The sequence below is a fragment of the Siniperca chuatsi genome, linkage group LG14, assembly GCF_020085105.1.
Source record: "Siniperca chuatsi isolate FFG_IHB_CAS linkage group LG14, ASM2008510v1, whole genome shotgun sequence".
NCBI lineage: Eukaryota > Metazoa > Chordata > Actinopteri > Centrarchiformes > Sinipercidae > Siniperca > Siniperca chuatsi.
Genome location: NC_058055.1, coordinates 16,409,628 through 16,437,052, shown reverse-complemented (window position 1 = coordinate 16,437,052; position 27,425 = coordinate 16,409,628). Strand labels below are relative to the sequence as shown.

The 27,425-nt window shown below is 41.6% G+C and overlaps 2 protein-coding genes across 4 annotated transcripts in view; both read left to right on the top strand.

Annotated features, from left to right (window-relative positions):
• Window positions 1–26: 26 nt before the first annotated feature.
• On the top strand, window positions 27–15,068 carry LOC122888879 (lissencephaly-1 homolog B). 2 transcript variants are annotated; one of them, XM_044223875.1, is made up of 11 exons: window positions 27–208; window positions 7,601–7,886; window positions 8,786–8,870; window positions 8,988–9,062; window positions 9,402–9,608; window positions 10,982–11,150; window positions 11,732–11,834; window positions 12,042–12,270; window positions 13,230–13,331; window positions 13,414–13,570; window positions 13,784–15,068. In XM_044223875.1, the coding sequence occupies exons 2-11, from the start codon at window positions 7,855–7,857 to the stop codon at window positions 13,855–13,857; spliced, it is 1,233 nt and encodes a 410-aa protein (XP_044079810.1). In that variant the 5' UTR covers window positions 27–208; window positions 7,601–7,854; the 3' UTR covers window positions 13,858–15,068. The 2 variants fall into 2 exon arrangements, with proteins under 2 accessions (XP_044079810.1, XP_044079811.1); XM_044223876.1 differs by lacking the exon at window positions 27–208 and adding an exon at window positions 299–585.
• Window positions 15,069–15,124: 56 nt separating this feature from the next.
• mntb (MAX network transcriptional repressor b) overlaps window positions 15,125–27,425 on the top strand; it is a 19,646-nt gene continuing 7,345 nt past the window's right edge. Inside the window, exons 1-5 of one of the 2 annotated variants that reach the window (XM_044223869.1) lie at window positions 15,125–15,171; window positions 16,007–16,098; window positions 23,908–24,481; window positions 24,574–24,615; window positions 24,936–25,047. In XM_044223869.1, the coding sequence (XP_044079804.1) occupies window positions 24,102–24,481; window positions 24,574–24,615; window positions 24,936–25,047 (534 nt within the window). In that variant the 5' untranslated portion in view covers window positions 15,125–15,171; window positions 16,007–16,098; window positions 23,908–24,101. Of the gene's footprint in view, window positions 15,172–16,006; window positions 16,099–19,785; window positions 20,586–23,907; window positions 24,482–24,573; window positions 24,616–24,935; window positions 25,048–27,425 lie in introns of those variants that run through there. The other variant, XM_044223868.1, reaches the window with a different exon arrangement.

Below are 27,425 nucleotides of genomic sequence, written 5' to 3'. Positions count from 1 at the left end.
TGCGCGCCTCCGCTCACCTCAACGTGCGCGCAACCGATATCCAATCGCGACCGTTAGCTGGGGCCGGGCGAATGCGGTGGTACCAAAGAGGAGAAAAAATCTGACCGACTGGATGATGTGAAAAGTCACAATATCACATCAAAACCAGGGTTTCCGATCGCATGCTTAGACCTGTTGAGGGGAAATGAGAGTGACTATTTGTCAGTGGGTAAGTTAGTAGTTTTCCCACGCTTTTATGTTTTTGTTTTGGTAGTTGGAAAGACTTGTTATTTTTGACGACGAATTGCCTGCAGTGTCTGCGCTTTCCCGTTCCGATCTCAAAATGGCGGAGAGGCCGACAGCTAAGCTAAGCTAAGTGGCAAAGTTGGCATTCACAAGAGCACCGATTTAGAGACTGAACGTTAAGATAATCTCACGGTGCTATTATTCAACTATGCTGAATGTGAATGTCGTTTTAAAACCTGTTCTGCGCTTATCGGACAATGCGTGATTTGTATCGAGACACTTGTTGTGAAACCTAGCTGAACATTTGGCTAACGTTAGCTGCATCTATTTATGGAAGTTCTGTGGGGATGAGCTAACGTGGTACGTTAGCCGGCTAAGCTAACTTAGGTGCTGTCAGCTTGCTGCCATATTTTCCACAGCCGGGTGAAAATATTCTAATGTAGCTAGAAAATTCATAAATCAAATGCTAAATTTGAAACGTTGACCTTGTTTGATGTGGAAAAATTTAATTTGTGTGAATAACGTTACACTTTAACTGGTAAACCAGTGTGTTGTCTTGTACTGGGGAATGTCAGCTAATATCCAATAATCAAACTTGGGTTACATATTCCATTTCCTCTATTTGAACGGGTAGCTGTTATTTCATTTTCAGAAAGTGGCTGTGTTGCTTAGCTAACGTTATGTAGACCAACGCCCTTTGTGTGTTTTGGTATGGTGATTGTGTGGTTGTGTAAATCTAGCCTGCTCAAACTGACAGCTCCAGTTAACGTCTACGTTATCGTGCTAAGCTAGCGTTAGCTGGAAAGGGCGTTGCTGAGCCATTGCTGCAACTTTGCCCTTGTGGCCATCGAAGCTTGGAAAGACGTCACCCGAGCCAGATTTTGAACTCATACCTGTTTCTCCAAAAAATAAAGCAGTCGTTAGCTAATTAGGGTTGTTTTGATTCGTACTACACGCTCCCTTAAGGTAATCTATCATGGTTTGATGATTCACAATCAGGGTGGAGACTAGAAAAGGATCAGTACGAAATACTGTTAATTAACAAGGCTGTACAGATATCACTTGAGATGAACAAAACTGTCTCATGAGCTACATTTTACTAGCAAATTGAATGCCCAGTAATTGTCCAGTAGCTGCTGTTGCAAAGCATTAACTGTGAAGGCCCATGCCTGTAGAATAGGTTATGAACCTTATTTATACGTGTTCCATTTTGCAAAATACTACAGCATCTCACAATTTTACCTATTAAATGTTTTCAAATACAATAAGGTGTTGTTGTTGAAAGTGCATTGAAGGTTTTAATTCTACTATATTTAGGCCTATACCTGCATCCCCACTTATTCTTTTTCACCTCCATATGAGAAGAACTGCACTTATTAAAGTACAATACTTCTTAATTAAGTGGAAAATCAAAGATGTATTGGTATCATGTTTTCATATTCAGTCACTGTCTTGTTACATTTAAATCTTGATTCATTGATGGCACATGCAGTATGTTTTCGATAAATGTCGAGTAACTTTTGAACTTATTGTTTTTATTGTAGGGCAATAGACTAATATCACAATAAATCCTGCTCTGGAGAGACATCATTTATCAAGAAAATGTAATGAAGCACTGTAGGCTGCCAGTTAAAGGGAAAACATGATTTGTGGATTTTTTATTTGATATACTGAACCACACGCAATGTTCGATTTGTAATCAAACATTGCCGTGTGGTTCAGTTTATGCCAGCAGGGACTTGTTTGGCCTGAAGGTCACCCCTAAGGAGGGGCATTGAACAGCAGCTTGACACAAACTGAACATGATGACTAAAATATTGATATGCTGCCAGAATTCATGCCTGTGCCTGGTTTCATTGCCTTTTTGTTTTGTTTGGTTGACATTGATTATCTCTTCAATATTCTGTGCCTCTGTTTTTGTAAATCACTCCTGCTTTTCAAAATAACATTGAAACTGCAAGAAAACCAAAAACTAGTATGCTAAACCACCTTAAGCATACTAGAAATTTCATTTTGCATTTGTTTTATTCATTAAGGCAGTTTTGACTTGAGACTTGTTGACCCGTTCATAAAAGTGAGTCAGACGCAGGACATGTAGAGTTTCCAAAACAGTTTCCCCTCGAGGATCAATAAAGTATTTCTGATTCTGATTCTGATGTATACCCTCTGGCTCTACCTGTAATCATGATGTAAAAATGGTATCCCCACCCAAGAGCTGAAACTATTATTTAAATTATCAATGAATATTGAATTATTTAATTGATACGCTCTTAAAACATAAAATACAATGACAAGTAGAACAATTAATTGATTAGTTGATTGACTATTTTAAATAATCGATTGCTTTAATCAATTATCATGCGATAACGACAACCATTCTCTGGTTCCAGCTTCTCCAGTGTGATGATTTGCTGCTTTTTTCTGTTTTATTTGGTATCATTGAAAATTTAATATCTTTGAAGATGTCCCTCCTGGCTTTAGGAAACTGTGATGGACAATTTTCACTATTTTATAGACTAATCAATTAATTGATGACAGATAATTGTTAGTTGTTGTAGACTTCATGTTCAACTTATGTTACCATAGCCCAAAGCGATGTTGTACTACTCGCTTACTTCATTTCAAACAACCCAAAGGTATTCAGTTTATAATGATACGAAACTCAAAAAGCAAGTCTTCACAAGTCACATCACACTTAACAAAAATCCTTGGAGAGAGCCCTGTAGATGGAGTCAAATTGTCTTCAAGTCATATAAAGATCTTACCATTACATTTACAAATTAATTTCTACATAGTTTCAGAGAATGTTGCATTTATACCAGCATTGATAACTGTTGTTCATGCTGCTTGTTAACCTGATCATGGCTCTGTGTTCAAGACACATTTTCAGTGCTCTGAGAAAGACAGCTGAGGCATAATTGATGCCACAGTATGATATTGTACCCTAATGGGAGCTTAGTCACGTCAGCTATTCACCTTTTTTTACATTTCACAGTTTAAACCAAGACTATATGGTATGGTAACATTTTGTTACATCTGTGTTGTGGTTATGAGTGGATGCAGAGAGATGGGAGGCTGCTCCGTCTCCTAGTGATGTCTCAGTTTTCTTCAGTGAAATGTCATGCTGCCTATGCTCTTAGTGGCCTCCACATGGACGCATGTAGTCTGTCACATATTGTGATAGGATTCTTTCTCCATCTAAAATTCATTATTATAGCTCAAATGTTTTTTGAGGTGTTTTGAGGTTTTGTTTTATAATTTATACTAGATATGTCTTGCTTTTGGCCCTGATCCAGACAAGTGTTTTGATATAGGGTATTTGCTGATACTGAGTCCAATCTGATAGTTACATTTACCTAAATGTTGATTAAATATGTACCTGACACATTGAAATAACAGTTGTAGCCTTCTAAATTTGACGTACCTTATTTTTACGAGCTACTTGATCCAAATACAGAAGATCCTGGTTCAAAACTGTCAAGTTGTTAAGCTTAAACTTTCATCCATATCATATTAATAATTTAACTGGGAGAATGCAACTCCTGAAATTGACGTGAAGTGATTCGCTAGAGAGAAGACGTATCCATGTTGGATTTGTTGGAACTACAGAAACACTCAGTCCACTCGCATTCGTACAGTAGTGTAACAGAGTGATGCTTCTTTTACCTCACAAACAATCTTTGGCAGAGTACAGACACTGCCTAGCAGAGAGCACACAAACATAACTGACAAGTTTAATTTTGGCTTGGGAAGTTACTCACAGAATTAACGTCAAGGGCATAGTTTGGGTTTTTTGACGAGGGGCTTTATGAGGTACTTATCCATAGTCAGTGTTTTACCTGCACTGACTATGGGTAAGTACCTCATACAGCCCCACTTCAAAAAACCCAAACTATCCCTTTAAGTAGCGACAGCTGATATGACGTGCCAACAGTGACGTTTGTCATTTTAACCAGTGAACGTGAGGGTCAGCACCGGCTAAAAATTAAAAGTTGCTACCTGAATGTTTTGTTCACGGCTCTTTGTTATTAAGAAAGAGAGAGGAACGATAACAAATTCATTACCATCTGACCTTTTCTTTTGCCAACCTGGGTGTTGGAACAGAGTCAATCATTTTGCAGTTGAAAAATAAACTTGTGACTGCCAGAAACACAATGAATAAGAAAAATCATTTAATTTAGGGATGTCTACAGAAACCCGGTATTAATCAGGCCCCGAGCCTAAAGACCGCAGGATTTATTATCACGTTGCAGCCTCTGCCCTGCTCTCTGTGACTGACTGAGCTCCTCCACATACACACATGCACACAGTGAAGGTAACTCGAAGATTACTCGAGCTGAGGACAACTACACTCATTACTGTAAGTGCAGTAAAGTGAGTAAAAAGCCAGTAAACCTGTGGTAGAGTAATTGCTGAGTATCAGTGGTGTTTCATCTGCTGTACATAATAATAAGAACTAGACACATGATCGCCCATCCAGAACCATAATTTAGTCAGGTTGCATCTTCTTGTGGTTTACCTTTTTTAAATGGTAAATTAAAATTTTTTTCAGATTCATTCCAAGTCATCTACAACTTGCCAGAATCTTTAATTTCATCACTCTGTACTTGTGGACAGTCAGTTTATTTAATTTGTGTACTTTCTGTCATCTGTCCTCAGCAAAAGAACACTACATTCGTGCAGGAACAATGACTTGTGTGATCATTTCAGCAGGTCCCTTCAGGCATTTCCATAAAATGAATCCCTGTTATACAGCTTTGTAATTATGTTTTTTTTTTTTTTTTTTTTTTGTATTTGTGTACTACACGGGGAAAATTCTTTTCTCCTCTGTTTTGCTTACACGGTCAGCCTAGTCATGGTGCCCCAGGTGTAGGAAGGGGTCAATTCAGTATCTTGCTCAAGGATATTTATCGCATGAACACACTAGAGATCAAACTTAGGCCCTGAAGTTACCATGCTCTCCCTGCCACTAGGCCATAATTTTATAGCCGGCTTAATTTGGAAACAGTTGTCAGGCATTTGTGATAATTCTTTTATCCCGTGAAAAACTTAGAGTCTGGTTAAAATTACAAACATCACCGGCAGCAAATCATATCAGCTGTCGCTAATTAATGTTAATTCTGTGGGTGACTTGTTAACATGCCAAAATAACACTTAGACTTGTCTGTGCTCTCTACTCCGGTGGTTCTTTGAGCATGGGCTTGTTATCTGTTGAACTGTCTTACTAAAACAGAATTGCCACGCGATTTTCATAATCTGACCGTTTTAGGATCCACTTTATATCTAAGTTAGGGCTGCAACTAACGTTATTTTGATTATTGATTTATGAAACTGTTATTTTTCATGATGAAAAGGCACCTTCTTGAGTCACAGAGAGGTGAGATTTGTGACTTTATACTGAAATAGTAATGCTTATCTAGATGTTGAAGAATGTGTTTTAATTCTCACTAGAAACTGACCACAGGCGGTGTCCACACATGAACAGATGCATATTGTATGATAACACTGCAAACCTTTTGGCTTTCCTCTTCATTTGGTAGAATCTTGTTCAGAGCAATTGTTGCATTTTAGTAGAACTGAGTGGTCAGATGATTGCACAGGTTGTAAACAAACCACCTATATATTATTTCCTTTTGATAAGCCTGATACATAGACAGGACCTTGAACCCTTCTTTTTGATTTATGACTGACCATGTTCTCACTGTTTAGCACTAAGCATAGATAACTACATTTGTTTTTCAGTGCATAACTGGAGGACTCTTGAAGACTTGAAAATACTTTTTACTGACTGAAACCAGGCCTCATGCTGTCACTTGTAGGGCTGCACAATTATTTGAAATATCGAAATCGCAATATGGCCAAGTGCAATATCCAAATCGCAGAAGCTGCAATTTTTTGATAAAGGTAAAATGTGTGACAAAATATCATTATAATGAAGTACAGTAGTGCTGCAGAGATGCCCTGGCCTATAAATATTCTTCTCCAAACATAAGAAAACATGTTTGCTTGGTACAGACCCCAACAAATGTCACATCATCATGATTTTTAACTCACTAATTGTGAATCATATCGCAATCGTAGTGTATCTATTTTTTCACCATATCACGCAGCCCTAGTCACGTCTTTATTTTGCACACCCCTTTATCTGTGTTGCTTTAAAACATTACTCTCAAATGCAGTTGCTGGTGAAGATCATGAGTCTCAGGCAAGTGCAGAAGCTACCGATATTGTTGTGGTTACGTAATAGTTTGAAGGTTGGTCTTTTTGGTCAAATGGCTATTTTTGAACCACGCTGAGAGTGCTGCTCAGCTAAAATCACTAGCTCTGTCCTGTTAGCTCAGAGCACCCCTCAGGTTTGAAGGCGGGAAAAAGGAGATCTTTCTAGGACACTTCAGGCACGTCCCTGGTTTAATGTTTTGTTGTCTCCTGCGGCTGCTGTGCTTTCACTGAAAGGAAATTCTCACCTGTAAAGTAAAAATATGTGCAGAAAAAATAAGAATGTTATGAGTATCATTCAATTATTTATTTTCTTGAAGTAGTCTTTTGTGCTTAGAAGCAGCAACTGGCAATGGACGGTGAAACGGACAAGGACGATGCACCAGACAGTAATACAGGCAAGGGTGGCTTGTTGTTAAGGTCCTCTCTCCATGTCTGGGGTTAATCCTGTTAGCCACCGTCCAGTCCAGTCTTTACATTGCACGGTCAGCTGTATGGAGGTCTCTACCACTTAGAAACACACACACACACACACACACACACACACACACACACACACACACACACACACACACACACACACACACACACACACACACACACACACACACAGACTCTAGGTTGTCTGGTCTAGATGCTAAGCAGCTTAGTGCTATTGTGGCCCCAGATGCCAGCAGTGTTGAAGTTGCTAGTCCAGTCTTGTACAGTCAAGTTTTTTTGTCAATGTGTTTGATAATTTCATGATGCATGCATCAGTGCGTGAATAAATGAACAGGAGGATGGCCTTTTCTCTACTTCTACTTAAACGTTGTTGTACTTCCCAACTTTCTTATCTCTGTGCTTCATTTACTCAATCCTTTTAAAACTTTAGTGTAAGTTTTTGTATCACCCCTTGAGTATATTTACTTGAAAGAGCAGATTAGAAATCTCCATAACTAAGAAGAATAATAATAATAATAATTGTTTTGTATCTTTTCTGTCTTTTTTTTTTATTTTTTTTTTTAATAACTTGTCCTGGAACCTAGTTATACAGGCTGTCAACTGATTGTTCTCACTAATTTGTCTTTTAATCCTACAATATAAATGTATATTTTTACTGGCAATCAGCTGTGACACTTTTCCTGTTTGTTTTTTCCTCTCTCCATTCTCTCTTCCTCAGGTGATGGGCACGTCTGATTGGTGAGTGATATTTGGGCCAGTGAACACTCGTGGAGCCTTGTCCCAACAGCTGATTGACAGCAGTATCTCCAGTTCACCTCCCTCTGCGTGGCACCCTTTTCGCCACCTCCGAGTCTCTGAACGAAGAACAGCACTGAGGGATCAGACACCTCCCCACCACATACTTCCCAGCCAGACTCTCCCAACACATCACCTCACCCTCACCTCCCCAAGAGGGAGAGAACAGCAGCCGCCATGGTGCTGTCACAGAGACAAAGAGATGAACTGTGAGTGCCTGGATGTAAATATGTGGGTGTGCAGGCTCATTACACATGCAAACAAGAACAGACATGTAGACAAACACATGTAGTGATCATGAAGAGTGCGCTTGCTTGCTTTTTAGCGATACCTCGAAGTTTTACCATAACCACAGATGTACATCACATGTTTTCCTCTCATGATAGACAGCAGTGGAATATCTTCAGCTGTTTGGGCTAAGTCATCCAGCAGAGGTTAATGCAGATGTTGTGACAAAGTGCATTCCTTTACAAGAATGTGTAATCATTGAGGAAATGTGAAGAGATGTGGGCTTCAAGGTGTTTCACTTGATAGCTACTTAGTGAATATTTCATAACCCACATGACAGGAGCAAAGAAGCGAGGGGGGATGGGGAAGGAGGAGGAACTTCACAAAATGATGGCTGGTTAATGTGAGCAGCTCTGTGCGGTGACATCTGCTTGGCTGATCATATAGTATGCACCCCAGTTCAATACATTCCAGTCCAGACAGCACAAAACATCAGAAATTCTTTTTTATCTGGACTGTTTATGTTCTGATGAGTTTAAAAAGGATGATTTGATTTGGATAATTTAGTGGAAATCCTGTTGCCAGTTATGGCCTGATGATCAAAGTCTATAACAGACAGTAGTATCTGGGTTACAATTATCACCCGTCGAAGTAGCCCTAAGTAGTCTAATATTTATTAAATGACACCTTCACTTTGACTTTATTAACAGGTAATTAATTTAGCACAATGTTGGGCATTATCAAATGAAATTACACTGATACTGACCACTTAAGATTAGCAGTGGGTATATACTAGCATCTGTGTAGACCTAATCTGTAATGGGTGACAACTTAACTACTGAAACCTTTAAAACATCAGTTTTATTCCACTTTTTCTCAGAAACCGGGCTATAGCCGACTATCTCCGTTCCAATGGATACGAGGAGGCCTATTCCACCTTCAAGAAAGAGGCAGAGATAGATATGGTAAGGAGAGACAGGTGCACAAAAATGTCAAAACAAATGACAAAAGAGTGTACATTCATGTTTACTAAGAGGAATGTGGATCCTCTTTCTCAGTGTCTGTCTCTTCTCCATTCATAGAATGAAGAGGTAGATAAAAAGTATGCAGGGCTTTTGGAAAAGAAATGGACCTCAGTCATCAGATTACAGAAGAAGGTAAGGAATGTTTGTGTGCTAGCTGATAGTGTATTTTAAATTTGCCTGAGATGTTTGATATATGCTTTACATTTCACATGTGTAAGGCAGGCTAATCTTGTGGGCATACATCATGTAATGTAAAGCTGATTCCTTGCGGCCATGCTCCCTCACCTACCTAGAAAAAACAACTATTTCAGCCTTTTAGGAAACTAAACTACCAGATGGACAGCGTGATAATATAAAATGTTACATGTCTAAAACAAATAATTACATACCTTTTTTTTTTTTATTGGGATAAGAATTTGCTGCTCAGAGTCTTCTGACTCCTCTGCTCGTTTACTCACCACTCTGCCTCAGGTGATGGAGTTGGAGTCAAAGTTGAATGAAGCGAAGGAGGAGATGACACACGGAGGATCTGTGGGTCAGAAAAGAGACCCCAAGGAGTGGATCCCCCGTCCCCCGGAGAGATACGCCCTGAGCGGGCACCGCGCTCCAGTCACGCGTGTCATATTCCACCCCGTCTTCTCTGTCATGGTCACAGCCTCCGAGGATGCTACCATCAAGGTGTGTGTGTTTTATAAGCAGGGTTTACACACTGAGCTGCCAGTTTGTTAGTTACAGCTAGCTACATCAGTTGCAATCCAATACAACAGCTCTGCCATAAATCTTATCATATTCTGTTTTTGTTGAGACTGTCGACCCCCAGTGTGTCTGTGGGGGAGGACGAAAAATCAGAACCACCATTCAGTCTGATGCAATATAATCCACATCACTACAGCCTTCAGAATGCCCATGGAGTTACATCAATACCTTTCTTACACAGTTTCAACAAACACTGGGGTTTATTGTGGGGCTGTTATATTAGACTCTGCACAAATGTATCACAGTACACTGCGAGAAATTATATTGATATATTGCATATTTATGTGATGATAATATTTGTGTAAGTTCTAAAATTTTGGTTGACGAAAACTAAGGGACAACCCTAAAATATTTTAGTCAGTTTTTGTCAGTGTTAAAAAATTGATTTTGCAACATATCAATATCAAGAATTAACAGCAGTCTTATGTTCACATAATGTAATATCGTTTAGATGTCTTTCTAAAGTAAGCACTGCTTTCAAAATGTGTCTCTAGCAAGAATATTAAAGCACAGTGATGACTGTGCAGCAGCATTTATAAGCAAAATCAGTGAGCATTGCAGCACACCACAACATAACCTCTGCAGCTCTGACCCTTCAGATCAAAGCTGTACTGCAGATCTGAGGCTGTTCTCCCTTTTTATCCTCAGTGCTTCTGCTTCAGTTCGCTTTACCCACCCTGCCTCCTCCCTTTATACTCCTCCCTTCCTGCTTCCCTTCCTTCCTCACTCAGTTTCTTTTTTCTGCTTTGTCACTGCTCATCTATGTGGAGATGGGCTGATGCTCGTGTTGTCAGAGGCAACACTCCCAGAGCACTGCACCTTGGGAAGCATGCAAATCTGTTTCTCTTTCAACCCATCCCACTTCTTTTCTTTTCAGGCTTTTTATTGGTTAAACAGTGTCAGCAGATTGTTTATAATTTATATAACTTAAAGCTGTAAGGATATCCTCAACCATTTAAACTGTGTCTAAACAGTTAAACCTGCATGTCGACCTGCGTAATGCTCAACATTCAAATTCGAGTTTAATGTCAAAACACCATCATCAACATCATCTAACCTGCACTCCATCCTGCTTGTTGAATGTGTCATCTGATTATACAGTCTACCCATCACTGACTTCCCATGCCTCGACATCAGTTTTGCTGTTAGGCTGCTAGACTGAGTAAAATTTGACCAATGTCAGCAAGTTCATAGTCACATTTGATTTTTAGGTAAGGTATACAGCTCTGTTTGATACATGGGGAGGGTTAGACTGAAGTGTCTTGCTGACTGACTGTCACTGTCTGTGATATTAGGTGTGGGACTATGAGGCAGGGGACTTTGAGCGAACCCTGAAGGGCCACACAGACTCTGTGCAGGACATCTCCTTCGACCAGACGGGAAAGCTGCTGGCTTCATGTTCAGCTGACATGAGCATCAAATTATGGGACTTTCAAGGGTTCGAGTGCATCCGAACAATGCATGGTAAGAGATATTTACAGAAATAACAATGGTTACAGTACAGGAGCACCTGCAAACGTGGTGTAGCCAATACACAAACACAGAAATATTACAATTTCTTGACTACTCGATTCAAATGTTTGATTTGGTGAATGTTTGGTGTAATTAGGCAAAATTATTTTGTATGTAAATGGACCCAGAAAATACTGTCATTGGGTTTAAAAGTATTTTGGTTGTATATGACTAAAGATAAACTTTGTTCAGTATGTGATGTGTTAGCAAAGAATCTTACCTATCATGATGTTAGCACAACAGACAATTTAAGCAAAGAGGAAGAAAGAAGAGGGAAAACATTTTTTACAGTTCACTTGAAATGAGACGATGAGTCTGAATAACTTTTCTGATTCTGGGTTTCAGTCTCTCTAGGTTTATTTTCAGTTTATTTTTAGAAACTGAACACAAAGTATTTTCTAATGAAGGGTTAGTTTTATTTTAGCTTAAATGTTTTTGGACACTGTGACTTTGGGCACATCTGGCTTGGTGGTTTTAGTATTAAGATGAACTCAGAACAGTTATACAACTAAACTCTCGACTGTGTCGTCCAGGTCACGATCACAATGTGTCGTCTGTAGCCATCATGCCAAATGGGGACCACATAGTGTCTGCCTCCAGAGACAAAACCATCAAGATGTGGGAGGTGGCCACTGGGTAAGTGAGGGGAAGCCTTGTTTGAACTCTCAAAGAGACTTAGATGGATGTAATTTTACATTGTGAACATAGTTTGTTTTATTTTTTCCCATATTCCAGTTTCCAAAATTTCATCCTTGATAATATTGCATTAGTTGATGATTACTTTATGGTAAAAGCTGTTCTTTTGTAATTGAATTTTTTTTTTTTTTTTTTTTTCATCTACAGTTACTGTGTGAAGACATTTACAGGCCACAGAGAGTGGGTGAGGATGGTGCGTCCCAACCAGGACGGCTCATTGATGGCCAGCTGCTCCAATGACCAGACAGTGCGTGTCTGGGTGGTCGCCTCGAAGGAATGTAAAGCTGAGTTGCGGGAGCATGAACATGTGGTAGAGTGTATCGCCTGGGCCCCTGACAGTGCTCACCCCACCATCTTGGAGGCCACAGGCTCAGAGGTATGTACAGCTGCTGCAGGATGTGACATTTACCTACAGAGGATGTTTGTGTATGTTTGGTTCAGCTACAGGGTTTCCCACAATTGTTTATAGGAAAGATGAACCATGTTCACTGAAATAATGACTACCTCTTTTATAAAATAAAACCTTACTATAAAACAGAAGAGGCACTGTTTCAGTGAGGCTTTTGTGAATACGCTTATCTAGCTAATTGCATTTATCACATGATTGAGAATGACTTCCGGATGGGAGCCGAAACGTCTTGATTCTGAAAACAGTGTCCAGATGACTACGACTGAAACCTTTTCTACGATGGAACACTCCTGGACGAATGAGGGACTACACCGTTTTATCACAAAAGATTAGATGCCGACAGGATCAGCTGGGGATGTGAATAAGAACTCCCCACACTTATATTTATCTTCAGGCTGTGAGCTTTTTAAAAACATGGCATTTACATATCTGCATCCATGTTTATAGCCCTGTCTATGGACATGCTAGCAGCTCTGTGAGGCTGTAGTTAGGCACAGTGGTGCTATGAGCTAAATGCTAACATCAGCATGCTAATATGCTCACAATGACAATGCTAAAATGTGACTGTTCAGCAGGTAAAATGTTTACCATCTTCACAATCTTAGTTTAGTGTGTTAATAATTAGCACTAAACACAAAGTATAGCTGAAGCTGATGAGAATGCCTTTAGTTTTGTAAGTATCTAGTCATAGACCAAAGTATTGGACAAATTAAGATTTTGACCTGATGTTGGTGCTACATGAAAAGTCAGGAAATTCATCCCGACTGACTGACATCGACATTGACTCGAGCCGTGCCTCTAGCATGACTGAAAAATGCCACTTCGTACCTAAGAAGTACCTACATCTTTTTGATGACAAACTGCATTGTTGTCTTTGATGTAGCCAATCGCTGTTTCTTACATCTTCCCGTATCTCTGTTTTGCAGAGCAAGAAGAGTGGAAAACCTGGCCCCTTCCTTCTCTCCGGGTCCAGAGATAAAACAATTAAGATGTGGGACGTCAGCATTGGCATCTGCCTTATGACTCTGGTGAGTGATGGTTTCTATGACTGTCTCAGTGTTACTGCTTATGAATGAGGGGAGTGGTGGGTAATAAGTGTTGTTTCTTCAGGTGGGACATGATAACTGGGTGCGTGGGGTGTTGGTTCATCCTGGAGGAAGATTCATAGTGAGCTGTGCTGATGACAAAACCATTAGGATCTGGGACTACAAGAACAAACGCTGCATGAAGACCCTGTGTGCCCATGAACACTTTGTTACCTCTCTGGGTAAGACCGTTATTAATGGCATTCATTTTGTATCTCCAGCTTCTAAAACGTCTAACATTAACCTGCACTGAACCTGTAAAAATACAGAACGTAAACCCAAGCTGAAATGCTCACTTTGTACTTCAGATTAAACTTATTTTTTATGAACTTGTTGAAATTATTGAGCTAATCTTTAATGCAGCGTACCTGAACAAATGTTTACCTCTCTTGCAGATTTCCATAAGACTGCTCCCTACGTGGTGACGGGCAGTGTCGATCAGACAGTCAAAGTCTGGGAGTGCCGCTGAGACTGCCTCCATCTCTTGCCCGGTCCTGCCCCCCACCCCCAACTCCAAAAGCACCCTACCCCACCCCTCTGCCCTCTTCCTTCTGTCCTGACACCCAGCCCAGCCCCTCACCTCTCGCACTCCAAACCATAGTTGACCATGGCGCTTTACCTTCTCCCTGTCCCCTCCCCTTGCTTCCCTCCTCCCCTACATCGGTCCAGCCCTATTAAGATGACTATTGTCCTTTTATGTAAATTATTCTGGATGTAGGGTACGCTTAATAAATGTCACGCAATCTCTGACACATAAACACACTCAAAAGATAAGAAGTATTCCTTGCATGGTGAATCAAACAAAAAAATTGTATACTGTTAAATTTGCCGAATTTGCATACTGTTGTCATGACTTCCTGTCGGGTCAAAGGGTAAATATCCTCGTGTGCTGGTGCAGGTGGATTTCAGTTAACTGATTGACTGCGCCCCTTGTTGAAGGGGTTTAGGCTTTGTTTTGTTTTGTTTTACTCCATGCCTCCATTGTTGTGGTCTGTCACTGCGTGGATGGTGATAGAGAAAGTGTGAGGAAAGTTAGCATAAAAGAAACAGAATGAGTGGAAGCTGTCCAGGAGAAGATGATTAAAAAAAATTAAGCAGGATGCAGCTCTCTAGTTGAATCACACGAGGTTCTGCGGGCGGGTGCACGTGTACATGTGTCTATACATAGTGTGTGTGTGTGTGTGTTTGTATGTTATGACAGGAGAAACTCTCCGCCGTCTCTGCTCTGATGGTCAGAGGAGAGAGGAGGCAAAGCTTCTCACCCACTGTATTCATTCACACTACTTCATCTCTTTTAACAAACTTGCTTTCTAGTAGACACTCACAGGACCTTAATGATCCCCAAGCTGCTGAGAGCACAGGCACACGCCCCATAGCAAAAGTGTGTTTTACAGAGGGAAAAAGTCTGCTCACCTTTTTATGAGGTTTGTTTGTTTGTGTGTGTGTATGTCGGCCCAGAGAATCGCCCAGTGCCCTCTTGCTCGCTATCTCTGCCTTGTAAACCCAATGAGGGCTCCCTCACACGGGATTTTCATTCTGCTTTCTGTGGTCTCACTGCTCTCTTTACACACACATGCACATACACTCACAAATGCACATACACGCACAGTAAAAATTGTGTATCAATATATCTGGATGTCATTGTTTGCAACATAATGAAATAAAATTCTGTAAATATAAGTTATCTATTTGTGTGTTTTCTTTGAGGAAAGGAGATGACATGAGGTGAAGGAAAACTTCTGGCAGTCAGACAGGATTTACCACCGCAAGGTTTCATAGTGAGGTCAGATACTGCAGCACACCTTCCAATTCATCCTGCATTAAATGTACTTATGCTTGCAAGAGCATCAGCAAGCAATCAGGCCAACTGTGTTGTGCTATACTTTGTCTCTGAATACCCATATTTTGAAGCAGCTGGTATACTAGAAGTTTACATGTCAAAGTAAGGGAGCCTCTTAAGATGTTGGAATACATTTTTTAAAAAAAATTGTAATTGGGCAGCATTTAAATACTTAATTCACTTTTGGAATTGATTTGAGATGCAAGATTAGTGCAGGGTATTTTTTCTATTTTTCTCTTAGCTGTAAGCATGTTCTCAACCATTTAATAATCACTGTGTAAAACGTTTTGGATGTGGTGCTGTGACAATTGATAACACTACATTTTGGCATTTGTAAAGTACAATTTGGTTCAGTCAAGCAATCAAATTGTAACCAATGACAGCGTGTGGCCCACAAAGTGAAGTGTTCATTTTAATAAAAAATGTGGGTCTGGTAACTTTAAATCATCAGAGTAAAATGTTGAAAAAGAAATGGGTCACAAGACAAAAACTGGAAAACTACTTCTCTAGACAGCCAATATTATTTATGTATAACTATCTGGCTCTGGTGCACATATGTAAGTCTGGTGCTACACTATGGCAACTTCCATCTGAGCAGGGGTCAGATGCTGACTGTCATTGCTGTTATTGATGCAGATAGAGGAGGAACAGATCAGCCCTGACTTAGTTTGTTTTAATGAAAGATGAGCTGGGAGATGGGGAGGATATGGTACTAAGACTTAAAGATGAGTATGATGTGGAGAGAACAGTATAATAACGTCTGACATTTATTCCTCAGGTACAGCCCAGTTACTTACACTGCAAGCTCAGACTGGAGAGGCAAAGACATCAGGAGGCAGCAGGGACAGTTCAGGCCCCCCTATCAATTATGTACGGTACCCCAGCCTACTTCTGGGCTCACACACACCTGCTCACTCACCCACACAGCAATTACTCTTTCTCTGAGCTCTGCGGTATCCTGGCAACAGTTGCCAGGATGGTAAGTGTGCAAGCACCACACCTTGCTTTGTCCTGCAGGTCTGTGAGGGTGGAGAAATGGGGAGTGGTGGAGTAATGGCAAGGACAAATGCAGATGCCAAAAATGTTATTACTTATTACAGCACAGGATTCATGTAGTAAAAGGAATGGGATCACAGTATGATGGACTGAAACTGGTGAGCTAGACGTGCGCACCGAGAAGTGGCATCATGGGACTTAATGAAAGGATAATAAACCTGTCTCAGTCTGAAACTCCTGTTTCCTCTCAACAGAGGCACTGGAGTAGAAACATTGGCCTACATCCGCCCGCCACTACTCTCTCATGCCTTGCACACGCTTTTCCCCTCATGCAAGCTTAAGACATCAAAACTCTTAAAACTCACAGAAGCTCACTTTCTAATTTATATTGCTTCTAGGTCACCCATTTCTCCCCCTTCTGACAGAACTGTTGATACAGATTCATGGCAAAGAGAGAAAGTGAAAGGAGCTGCAGAGAGGTATAAGCCAGCATTGATTCAGATAAGCTGGCATGGTATGGAAGTGTTGAGAGGTTTCAAGGTCAGTGTATACAACAGACCTGTCTCTGTCAGATGCAGCAGTATTGATTCTCTCGGAGAGGAGTGAACAATTTCATACAGCTGGCTGGCTTTTCAGATACTAGTAGTTTCAAGTGCAGGCTGAGGCACAGACAGCTGCAGGGTCTGTGTTAATATATATGTTTGTGTGTCATCCCAATACAGCTTACGTGAGTCCCTCTATAGTTTACGTGACCAGCTTTCTAATCTCTGTGTAGCCTGGGGAGGATGATGGGGAGGTTTGGAGCAGCTTTGGATGAGGTATGATACAGGATGTGGCGCCCTCTAGCGGTAGCATGTATGGAAAGGTCCAATGTCCCTATAAGGAAAAAAACAGCTGCTTCCCTGCACCATGTACAAGTCAGCAGTGGTCACATGCATGTCATGGAAAAGATAATAACCCTGAACATCTCGTGTCTCGGGGGGCCAGCAGAGGAGAAACATCTTCATGAATTTTGTTTTTGCATTTATTATGTCCTCACAATGACAGTAAGATCAAGAAAAACCTTCAAAGTGAAGACATTTTTGTTTGACTCAGTCATGTTTTCCAATTCCAGGACTAGGGTTGTAATTGGAGTTGTGGTTTGGGTAAGAATAAGTTTTTTGTCTTACTTAAGAATGAATTTCAAGTGAATTTCTGATCATGTGTAGATATCCAAGAAGTTTACATTTTCAACTTGTCACCCAAGGAAATAGTGGAGATAATATATACCACCTTTGATCAACAGCACGTTGTCATTCTTATGTAAATAATTTGATTGTAAATAACATTTTGGTCATCCCTATTTTGTGTGTTAAAATGTTAGAACCACCTGCTATTGAGAGGCACTATTTTTTGCACATCCATCACATAGAAGCAACAAATCCTCAAGTTCTTAGTTAGATCAAAGTCAAACAATGAAGGTTTTCTTTTTATTTTGCCCCTCTTGTCTGACTCCACACACTCTTTGCTAAGTCCACTTGATCTTTGAACATTTTCTCCTGTATTGCATTGCTTCCTCTTTGTCTCTGCTCTGTAGATTCACTAGTGATACAGCACTTCTAACTGGGTCAGGCCGTCCCTGCCACACATCCCTCCCACCCTCCCTGTCTCTCCAAGCCACCCCTCCTCCACCTCCCCTTTTTTCCTCTGTACATGCATACATCCCTATAGACTTGTTTTTTCATGCAGCTCATGTGCTTACCATGTGCAGCAGCTCTCTCTCCTCCTTATTCTCTCCCTCCTCCCCCTTTTCTGCCTGATTCATTTTCTGTCATGCATCTTGTCATGGTATCTCAGTCTGTTGCGAAATGACCCCCACCGCCTCTCACACACACACACACGCACACACACGCAGTCACTTGCATTTGTTTCTTATCATCTTAAGTTTCGGTTTTCTTTCAGATAGTAATGGTGTTAGTAGGTTTGTATGTGCAGGCAGGGCACATGGTGTGACGAAGGCAGCTCATATACTTCTGAGTTCTGCTGTTTTGATTGGCTGACACAGTCAGACCCTGTGATGCGGTGAAGGATATATACCACTGAGCGGTGCCCAATCAAAGACTGTTGCCATGCAACTACGCATACACTACATACATGCATCTGTATACAGTACATAGACACACCACTGTAACATAAACCATTAATCACAACACTAAAATAACATTTATGTTTCCACTGAGTGAGATCTACTGCATAAGCCATCACTTCTTAGTATGTATCATAACATAACATATAACACATCCAGCATACAATACACAATATCCAACATAGTAAGCAATACTTGAGTGCACCACACCATATGGAAATAATATGTAGTTACGGAGAAAGAGAAAATCCTTGTGATGCAGTAAATCAAAGATCTTTTCAGTGTGTAGGACAGAAACAGTGGGTGTGAGATGAAAAATGCTATAGATGTTGCTGATATATTGTTTTTGCTACATGTACCACATGTTCATTTGCACTACCGGACTAGTTATTTATACATATACCTCATCATTTGCACTCCAGTACTATGTACTGAATACTGCAATAACTCATCTACTGCACTGTTAACTATTTCTGTCCATAATTATAATTACTTAATATTCATTGCACTGCTGTTCTGCCCAGTCCAATTCATTATTGTACATATCCATCATTATACTTCTGTTTATAGTAATGCCATCTGTATATAATGTCCATAGTAACACTTGTAAAATATTTTCAGAATATTGCTCTATCCTGCATTTATGCCCATACTTTATATCCTGCACTTGCTTATTGCACTTCTGGTTAGACCTAAACTGCATTTTGTTGCCTTGTACTTGTACATGTGTAATGACAATAAAGTTGAAAAGCTGAATCTAAAAAAAATCTGGAAAAGAGATGCAGTAAACTGGCAAGAAGGGAAGTTAAATAAAATACATCGTAAAAGGTGGATAATGGTAAAATAATAAATTGTAACTTTTTTTGAAGACATTCAAACAACAATTACAATACATAACAACATATTCAGTTTCTTAAGTTAATAAATTGATTACACATATCCTTAAGGTCTTTTGGCTGCCACTAAATATTATAAATTATTTTGTCTGTGGCAAAGGAAATGTAACAATTGATCTATTTGCTCATGGCTGTTTTTTTCTCCATAAAGTGGCAACAACATTTTAGTTGGAGGAAACAAAAATATATCTACTTAATGTTTTGTAAATTACAGTAGCATATATCACATAATAGTTGTTCAACTAAATGTTAATCTCAGTATGTGTTTCCAAAACACATTATCTGGGACTTCTATACATAATAAAATAGAATAACCTTCCTGTCATGACCCCACACACCATTTTTAATGTAATAAAGCAGTACCTATGGAGTAAAATAGATCCTCATTGGTTTTTAATTGGTAAAACTTAGTATTAATGGTTATGATTTGAGCCTTACACATCAACCTACTGAATAATAATAATAATAATAATAATAGTACATTTTGGTCAGCTGCTTCTCAGTATTCACTCACGTTCACTGGGAAGCCCCGCCCCTCGTCGTTTGATTGACAGCTCTGATCCCGAGACAGCAGGGTGGCCAGTCACGCTCTCGCCATGCAAATGAGCCGCGCTCGGGCCGGGCGGGTGCCCATGTGGACCAGCACCATGCCTTGTTGTTCTGAGCGCTGATTGGCTCGCTGGCGCCCGATTGTTCTTCATGCGCTGCTGGCCAGCTGCGGGATCGAAAACACGGAGGACCGACGACCTCCGCGGGACTTCCTTTTCTCGATTCCCACAGAGACACGCGGGTGCACCGCGAGCCCGTTTTCCTCCAGGAGCTTTTAAACAGAGGTTGTGATAATTGTAATGTCACTGTTATGATTTGGAGGGGGGCTAGAGGTTGCCAAGACGACAGCGCGTAGTTGGAGGGAGTGCTGCGGTCGCCGGGTTTTGTCGGAGGCCGTAGTAACAGGGCGGGGCAGGAATTCGGGAGGGGCGGGCCTTAACGAGAACACGACTCGCCTTGTTGTGTGTATTCCCGTGCTCGCATCGCCATCTTGTTGCAATCCTATTTTTTACGTATGCGAGGATCTACTTTCCGTTCGGCCGGATTAAAAATCGCCCGTCTGCTTTCAGGAGAAACACAGGGGACGAAAAGCTCGGGCGTCCGGGTGTGAGTCGTGCACACGGCGCTTCCTACCGGGACACTACCACCTACCCCCTCGGTCTTTTTCCTCCTTTCGTCCCGGGCCACCGGGTCGCCTGCCGTGAGGGTTTTACGCGCAATGAGCATCGACACACTTTTGGAGGCGGCCAGATATCTGGAATGGCAAGCCCAGCAACAACAGATCACACGTGGTAAGTTAACAGCAGACTGGTGCATCGCGCTGAACGTGCATGACAGCAAACAGCAGCCTGTGTTACATCTTAAACTGCCTTTCGGGGGACCGTATCCCGTTACTATCAACGGCGGGGCTTGCATTTTCAACCGACCCGCCTATGATGAACGGAAGCGTTTGTAGTTTTTGTGTGTTGCCCTGGGTTCATGCCAAAAAAAAAAAGAGACTGAAGTCACTGCAAACTATCGGCAATACCCGAGTGGTTAATTATTGCACACATGTGTCTTCCCTTAATGCGGAAACGGTCAAAGTTGTTTTCCGAACTACTTTGCGCGCTCTCGGTGTGTGTGTGTGTGTGTGTGTGTGTGTGTGTGTGTGTGTGTGTGTGACAGTTTCAACACTCAAGTGACCCATCGTACGCGCGTGTGTGTGTGAGTGTGAGACATAGCCGAGGAGTTCCTGTCAGTAACCGTGGTCCATTTATGTGTTGTATCTTTGTTGTAAAGCAAAGCTGTTGAGTGTGCACTTTATTGCAGTATATACATCTAAAAGCTCAAGTACGCAAAAAAAAAATACATCAGATAAAATCGGTGATTAAAGATAGTTATTTTCAACTGTGTTTCACGTATCGCATGTGTTTATAAAAGAGCCTCTGAATCGATTTGCCCCAGTTTTTTGTCCGTCGAGCACCGGTAGGGCGGTGGCGAGCAGAGGCTGCTCTTTACATAATACCCTGACATTGCTCAGCTATCTTATGACACACACTGGGGCGGGCCCTCACGCGCTCTCTCCGCTCCTTTTGTATATCTGCGCGCGAGCACGTAAAACATTTGTTTGTGTTTCTCCTATTTATTTGAAACATGACGGGTTGTCAATCGACATAATGATCACTGACTTGGTAAAAGGAGACGGGGGGGGGCTGCTTTTAGTGTTTCTCCCCTCTGATGACGTGTCAGACAAATCAACCCCACCCCCTCCCGCATACTTACCCTACCGCGTGCTAGGATCCGCCCACACCGACCACGTGCACACTGCCCCCCCCGATACACACCGAGTGCACACGCACACAAGCACGCACGCAGTCTCTTCGTCCCCGCCCTTCCCATTCAGTCTGCTGACAGTGGCGGGTCAGAGAGAGAGAAAGGGGGGTTAAGTAGGGCAACCTCGCTGCCCACCGCCCACCCAAGCCCAGCCTCTCTCAATGCAGAAGTTATGTAATTTACTTTTGAGTGCACTTGACAATCTGGAGCTGTGTGTGTGTGTGTGGATTGTACTACAAAAGCTAGAAAAACAATTGAGGATATGTCAGCATATACTCTCAGCTGGTATAAACTTCTATGTCTGCATGTCTGGCATTATTTTTACTTTACCTTCATGGAAGTTACCATTTTTTATGTGTCATATTAGCAAAAGGGAAGTTTTGCTACTGCATTTTGAGGTGCTCCTCATGACACCAGTGCATCCTTAAAACTAGCGATGAGCAACATGGTTGAAATCATAATTGTGATATTATAAAGGATATTTTCCTAAATTGATGCATATGGCAAATGCATGTAAATTCAAACAGAAGTCCAAAGCAATGAACGGTGTTCCTCTGTTATCCGTTATTGGAGATCAAACTGTTCATAACTGTAGAGCAGAAACTTTAATAACTATTTTAGTTTCTATCTCAGAAACTGGATAAAATAAATGTCTGGAGTGATGCTATTAGGGCTGCAACTAGTGATTATTTTCTCGATTGATGAATAGGTCTTTTTTTGTCCTCAAAATGTGAGAAAATAGTGAAATATGTCCACTATTTAACAGAGCCCAAGGTGACTCTTCAAATTGCTTGTTTTGTTTGAACAAAAATATTCAGTTGGTTATCATATACGACAGAGAAAAGAAACACATCCTCAAACTGGAGCATCTGAAATGATTGTGGTATTTCTTTCTTGAAAAATGACAATGATCAAAATTGTTACAGATTAATATGTTGTTGGTCGACTAATCGTTTCAGCTTCAGATACTATGATAAGATCTCGTCCGGTCCTACTTAAAACCAAGCATAATGCTAACAAAAAGAGGGCGTTGTGTTTCTGTCTTCCACTGCTCAGCAGGAGCTATAAGAGACGTGAACACATGAATAATTAAACAGTGTTACTCCGAGGCAGCACTATTAATAGTGTCTTAATTTGATTGCTGTCAAATCGCACAAATTAAAAAAGAATATACGATTCTAAAAGTGCAGAGAAATAGTGTTGTTGTGCATATCATCATGATGACAGTGTATAACTGTGCAGGCCTTCTCTCGGGTGAACTATTGACCTAGGTGAAAAGAAAATTGCTTCATCATGGGTTTGCTTTTTCATGTGGAGAAAAAATTAAAGTGTTACTTAACACGCAGCCAGGCATGCTGGCATGTGGTGTTTCTATTTTGTTTTATAATAGAGGGAGATGCCTGGGCGGTGTGTTGGCGCAGGTTTGAGGAATCCCTGGGATCTTCTGTTTCTAATGTTGCTGTTTCCATGGTAACGGAGGGCTTTCCACATTGCTTTGAGTCTGCCTGCTACGGTGTGCAGTAACTACTCACTCATATCGTTAAGTGTGTGTGTGTGTGTGTGTGTGTGCCTCTGCATACTCCACATGAGCACAGCGTGGGAACAATCCCGTCCTACGATGCAAGTCTTGAATTAGTTTTTTCGATACAACGGTGCTTCATTTATATGTTGTAATGGTGCCAACTCTGCTTGAGCCAGCAGAGTGGCTCCTTGACAACAGTCCACTGCTGTTGGTTAGACGGCCCTGACGTAGCCCAGGGGTAGAAGCATGCTCACTCAGTGCTGGAGTGGTCCAATCACAGTCTCTCTCCAGTCGGGAAACGGATGCAGAAACAATTTCTGTGGTTATTTCCCCCTCCCCATGTTTTCGATGACATCATTCTTTGTGTGTGTGTTGAGATGTTCACTATACAGACAAAGTGACATCCACTCTGACAAGGTGATCTGTAGCTCAACAATGAAACAGCCAAGATTACCTGAATGCAACTTAGGTCATTTGTTGGTTGATACATTACAAGCAATTAATGATTTCCAAACTGGACGTACAGACTTATGCATCAGTGTTGTCACGTACTGCGTGTTAGGGGATGATAGGCAGATTTAACTGCTAGAAATAGTCGATCATGAGTTTTTCTTAAATCTGAACCGAGCCCAGGTTGTCCAATGTTTTGTTCAATGTGCGACTCTCCTGTTTGCCTCCTTACATTCACCCTTATCCTCCGTCCTTCTGACTTCTTTGGTGTTATCCATTATGTTCCTTTGCTCACTTCTTTGTGCATCTTCTTTTCCCGCCTCCTACAGAGGAAGAGCAGCGCAAAGAGAAGGAGCTCATTAACAGGGAGGCGGAGTCGAGGCTTGTGGAACTCGTGACTTCGTCTTCTCAGCCAATCAGAGCCAACCACATCGTGTGGGGCGATGACACTCACCGTCAACAGCCGCCTCACCCTCCGCCCCCCTCTCTCCCACCTCCCCAAGTCCCTATCGCTGTCATCCCAATGGTCCCGGTTGTCACTGCAACGTCCTCGGTCCCGCCCCTTCCACTTACAACGCCGATTGCTGTGGCGGCAACGTCGCTCAACGACTCCCCACCAGCCAAGAACGCTTCCTCTCCTCCACAGCAGCAGCAGCCGACCTCTCCTCACCTGTTGTGTGCCCCCCAGATGAAGGTAGAGACTAGTCCGCAGCAGGTTGGTGTAAAGCACAGCCAATCACAGCCTCAGGTGCAGATTCAGTACCCAACGTCCATCAGCACTAATGGCTCTGGCTCTCAACATGCACTGGCTCCCCATCAAGCTCCACCCACATCTCAGCCGCGGCTTAACGGAGTGATGATGGAGGACATGAGGGCGATGGATGGGAAGAGGAGACCAGGAGGGTCAGTTTGTGTGTGTGTGTGTTTGGTAAAGTTGATATGAGAGTGTACGTGGGTTTTCTGGTTGTATTTGATCATTTATTTTGTGTTTCCAGAGCGGGGACCAGAGAGGTGCATAATAAGCTGGAGAAGAACAGGTTAGTCATAGTAATGTGAACTTGTCGTTGCAGTTGGTGTTAACTCCTCAAGAATTAAGGAAAACAGCCCTGTTTTTCAGCTTGACCACCACACACACACACACACACATTTTTGTGTTTCTCAAGTGTGTTATGAAAGAGTATCAACAGCTCAAATGTCATGGCATTTCCTCAACCTATACAAAACCACGAAAACCCTTTTCAAGCATGCAAAAAGAGTTATGAGGTCTCTTTAACTGACAACAGCTCCAAGACAGTAAGCTAATGACAACCATATCAAAAGTGTGACTCTTTCTCGTTTCTGACTCTTGGCCCTTCAGGCGAGCGCACCTCAAAGAGTGTTTTGAGACGCTGAAGAAGAACGTTCCAAATGTTGATGAGAAGAAAACCTCCAACCTCAGCGTTCTCCGTAGCGCTTTGCGTTACATACAGGTAGAGTTTGAATACATTTTCTCAGCTTTCCCAGCATGGTGAGACTGTAGGCCTTTACATACTGGTGTAGTTCGACACAATATCTTTTTGGGTGCTACTTGCTTCTTAATTTTCATCTTATTGTTTCTTGTATCAATTCTCACGAATTGATTGGTTCAGCTCTGGGAACAGCACAGGCTTTGGTCCTGTTTTATTTGCCGTTAAGCTGTTTTGTGTTGGTTAGTCTCTTGCGACTATGATATGGCATTCGCTAAATAATGGTGAATCAGCCTGTAAGAAAGTGGTAAATAAATCCAATGGTTTCCTGAGTCTATACAATGTAATGACTATTTTTTATAACACACTTTGAGTTTGATTTTCTTAAGAACATTAGTTTTTTTTTAAGCATTTCAGAGATTCTCATCCAGTGTAAATGTTGTTGTGTAACTCCATCCTGTAGTCATGTAGTGTCATGCAGAATGAAATCGAAAAGGAACTGGTTGTCCCACTTTATGGGGAAAGTTTTGTAGCATATTGTAGTTGTGTAGGGAACTAACATTGCATATGGGTGGATGGAGCTGAGGGTGGAGTGGGGTAGGGGACTGTTTTGCCTGAAGAGGTGAGTTTTCAGTCTGAAAAAGTAGACGAGGGAGGATTTCTGCACGGTGGCAGAAATGAATCGCAGCCTGGAGCTAGATGCAGTGGTTCCTTTTTTGTGGAGCTGAGGCTTCATGATTTTAAGTTCAATGGAACATGCAGTGGGGAGTCAGTGGAGGGAGCTAAATTCGGCCGTGTGATCAAAACGAAACTGGCTGCAAGATCTTGGGCCAGCTGTCAGAGAGCGCAACACAGAGGGGTTTGACAGGAGATGATGGTGGTTTAGATATGATGCAGAGCCAAGCTGCTGGAGAGGAAATCACCAATAGCTTTCAGTTTTCATGTGTGTAAATTAAAAATTTTTGGATTTTGGTTTTCATAGAAAACATTATTGATTAATCAAAATAATAGTACAAATAATCAGTAGTTGCGGCCCTAGTAGCCGCACAGCTACCAGCTTACAGTGTTTCCCTCAGCCCACACTGTTCTGCAGAGAACGGTTAATAGAGCAAAATGGTTGACAATATTACAATACTAATTGGAATATTTTTTCAATATCACATGATGGCTAATAAATGAAAAATCACATATAATCAATAAACTAAGGTTAAACCAAATTAATTGTAGAGCTCTTATGCATCAAATTTGACAAATCTCTTCACACGTGTAAAACCTAAACTAAGATGCCTTTGTTTGTTTGTAAAATGAACCTGGAGTCTTTAATTTGTTGATATCAACACAATACGATGCTACTGAAAGTCAAAAAGCGATTATTTTCGAAATATTTCCCAATTACCAAGGCAACCTAACACAGCTGCATTATCCCCAAACCTGAATTTTACTAAATTCAGTTACTTAGAAATTAAAGCTGAACGTCCGACCACTACTCTGTATATTTCTCCATGTTCCTGTTTTAGCTCCTTCTCCTCTATATATCTGTAATATAATCGGTAGGTTTTTATTCTAGATGAGTGACTCGCCCCCTCCTTTTCCCCCCACCTTCTCTCTCGGTACCTCTCATGTAAACCTGTAAACCTCAGTCTCCCTCCCTCCCTCTTCCTGAGCCATGTGAGATCTGAGCACATGGCTAGCGCAAGCCTGGTGACGTCACCGTAGCTCACTCACTCCGGTCTGCTCTGCGCCGCTCGATTGCAGAGACGAAGAGAGACAGTGTCAGGTACCGGGTCCAGCGGTGTTTCCATGGTTATAACAGCGGGATAGGTACAGATTTGCAACAGTTGCATCAGTTTTTCTTTGTCTTTTAACCCTGTCTGTCTCAACCTTTTCTTCTCTTCATCTCTGTCCGCCTCGTCCTGTGTCCCCCTGCTGTCTCTAGTACACTTGGTAACCATAGCAACGGGCGGCTGGTGGCCCGGAGCACTGTAGTCAGTCCGTTCCTCCATGTTTGTCTGCATGGGAGAGTGTGTATGATGGTGTGTGTGATGTAAAGACTAAACCAATCAAATTCTGGTTATATTGGTGTTTTTGTCAAGGGTTATGGATGATGGAGCACCGCTGTGAGCGTTTCCAGTCACTATCGGAATTTCCTCGTCGTCATATCAACCCTGTGAAGATCACACGTTTACACAGATGCATATGTGATTAAGGCAAAGACACCCGTCAGGCTAAAATATCATCACACTTTTTTTATTAAAGGGGACGTGTTGAAAGAGGAAGGATAAAGGAGGCATAGATGAAGCGTAGGGGGAGGAGGGGAGAAGGGGGGGAGGGTATCAAGGGAGCGATGGATGGGGGAGTAGGAGGAGAGGGAGTGTGGGATGGAAGGGGGGATTGATCTAAAG

Excerpts from the sequence above, each read along its gene's own strand:
- LOC122888879 (XM_044223875.1), top strand. The coding sequence starts at position 7,855 with ATGGTGCTGTCACAGAGACAAAGAGATGAACT. Across the intron at positions 7,887-8,785 it reads CAGAGACAAAGAGATGAACT|AAACCGGGCTATAGCCGACT; the intron begins GTGAGTGCCTGG and ends ACTTTTTCTCAG. Across the intron at positions 9,063-9,401 it reads TCATCAGATTACAGAAGAAG|GTGATGGAGTTGGAGTCAAA; the intron begins GTAAGGAATGTT and ends ACTCTGCCTCAG.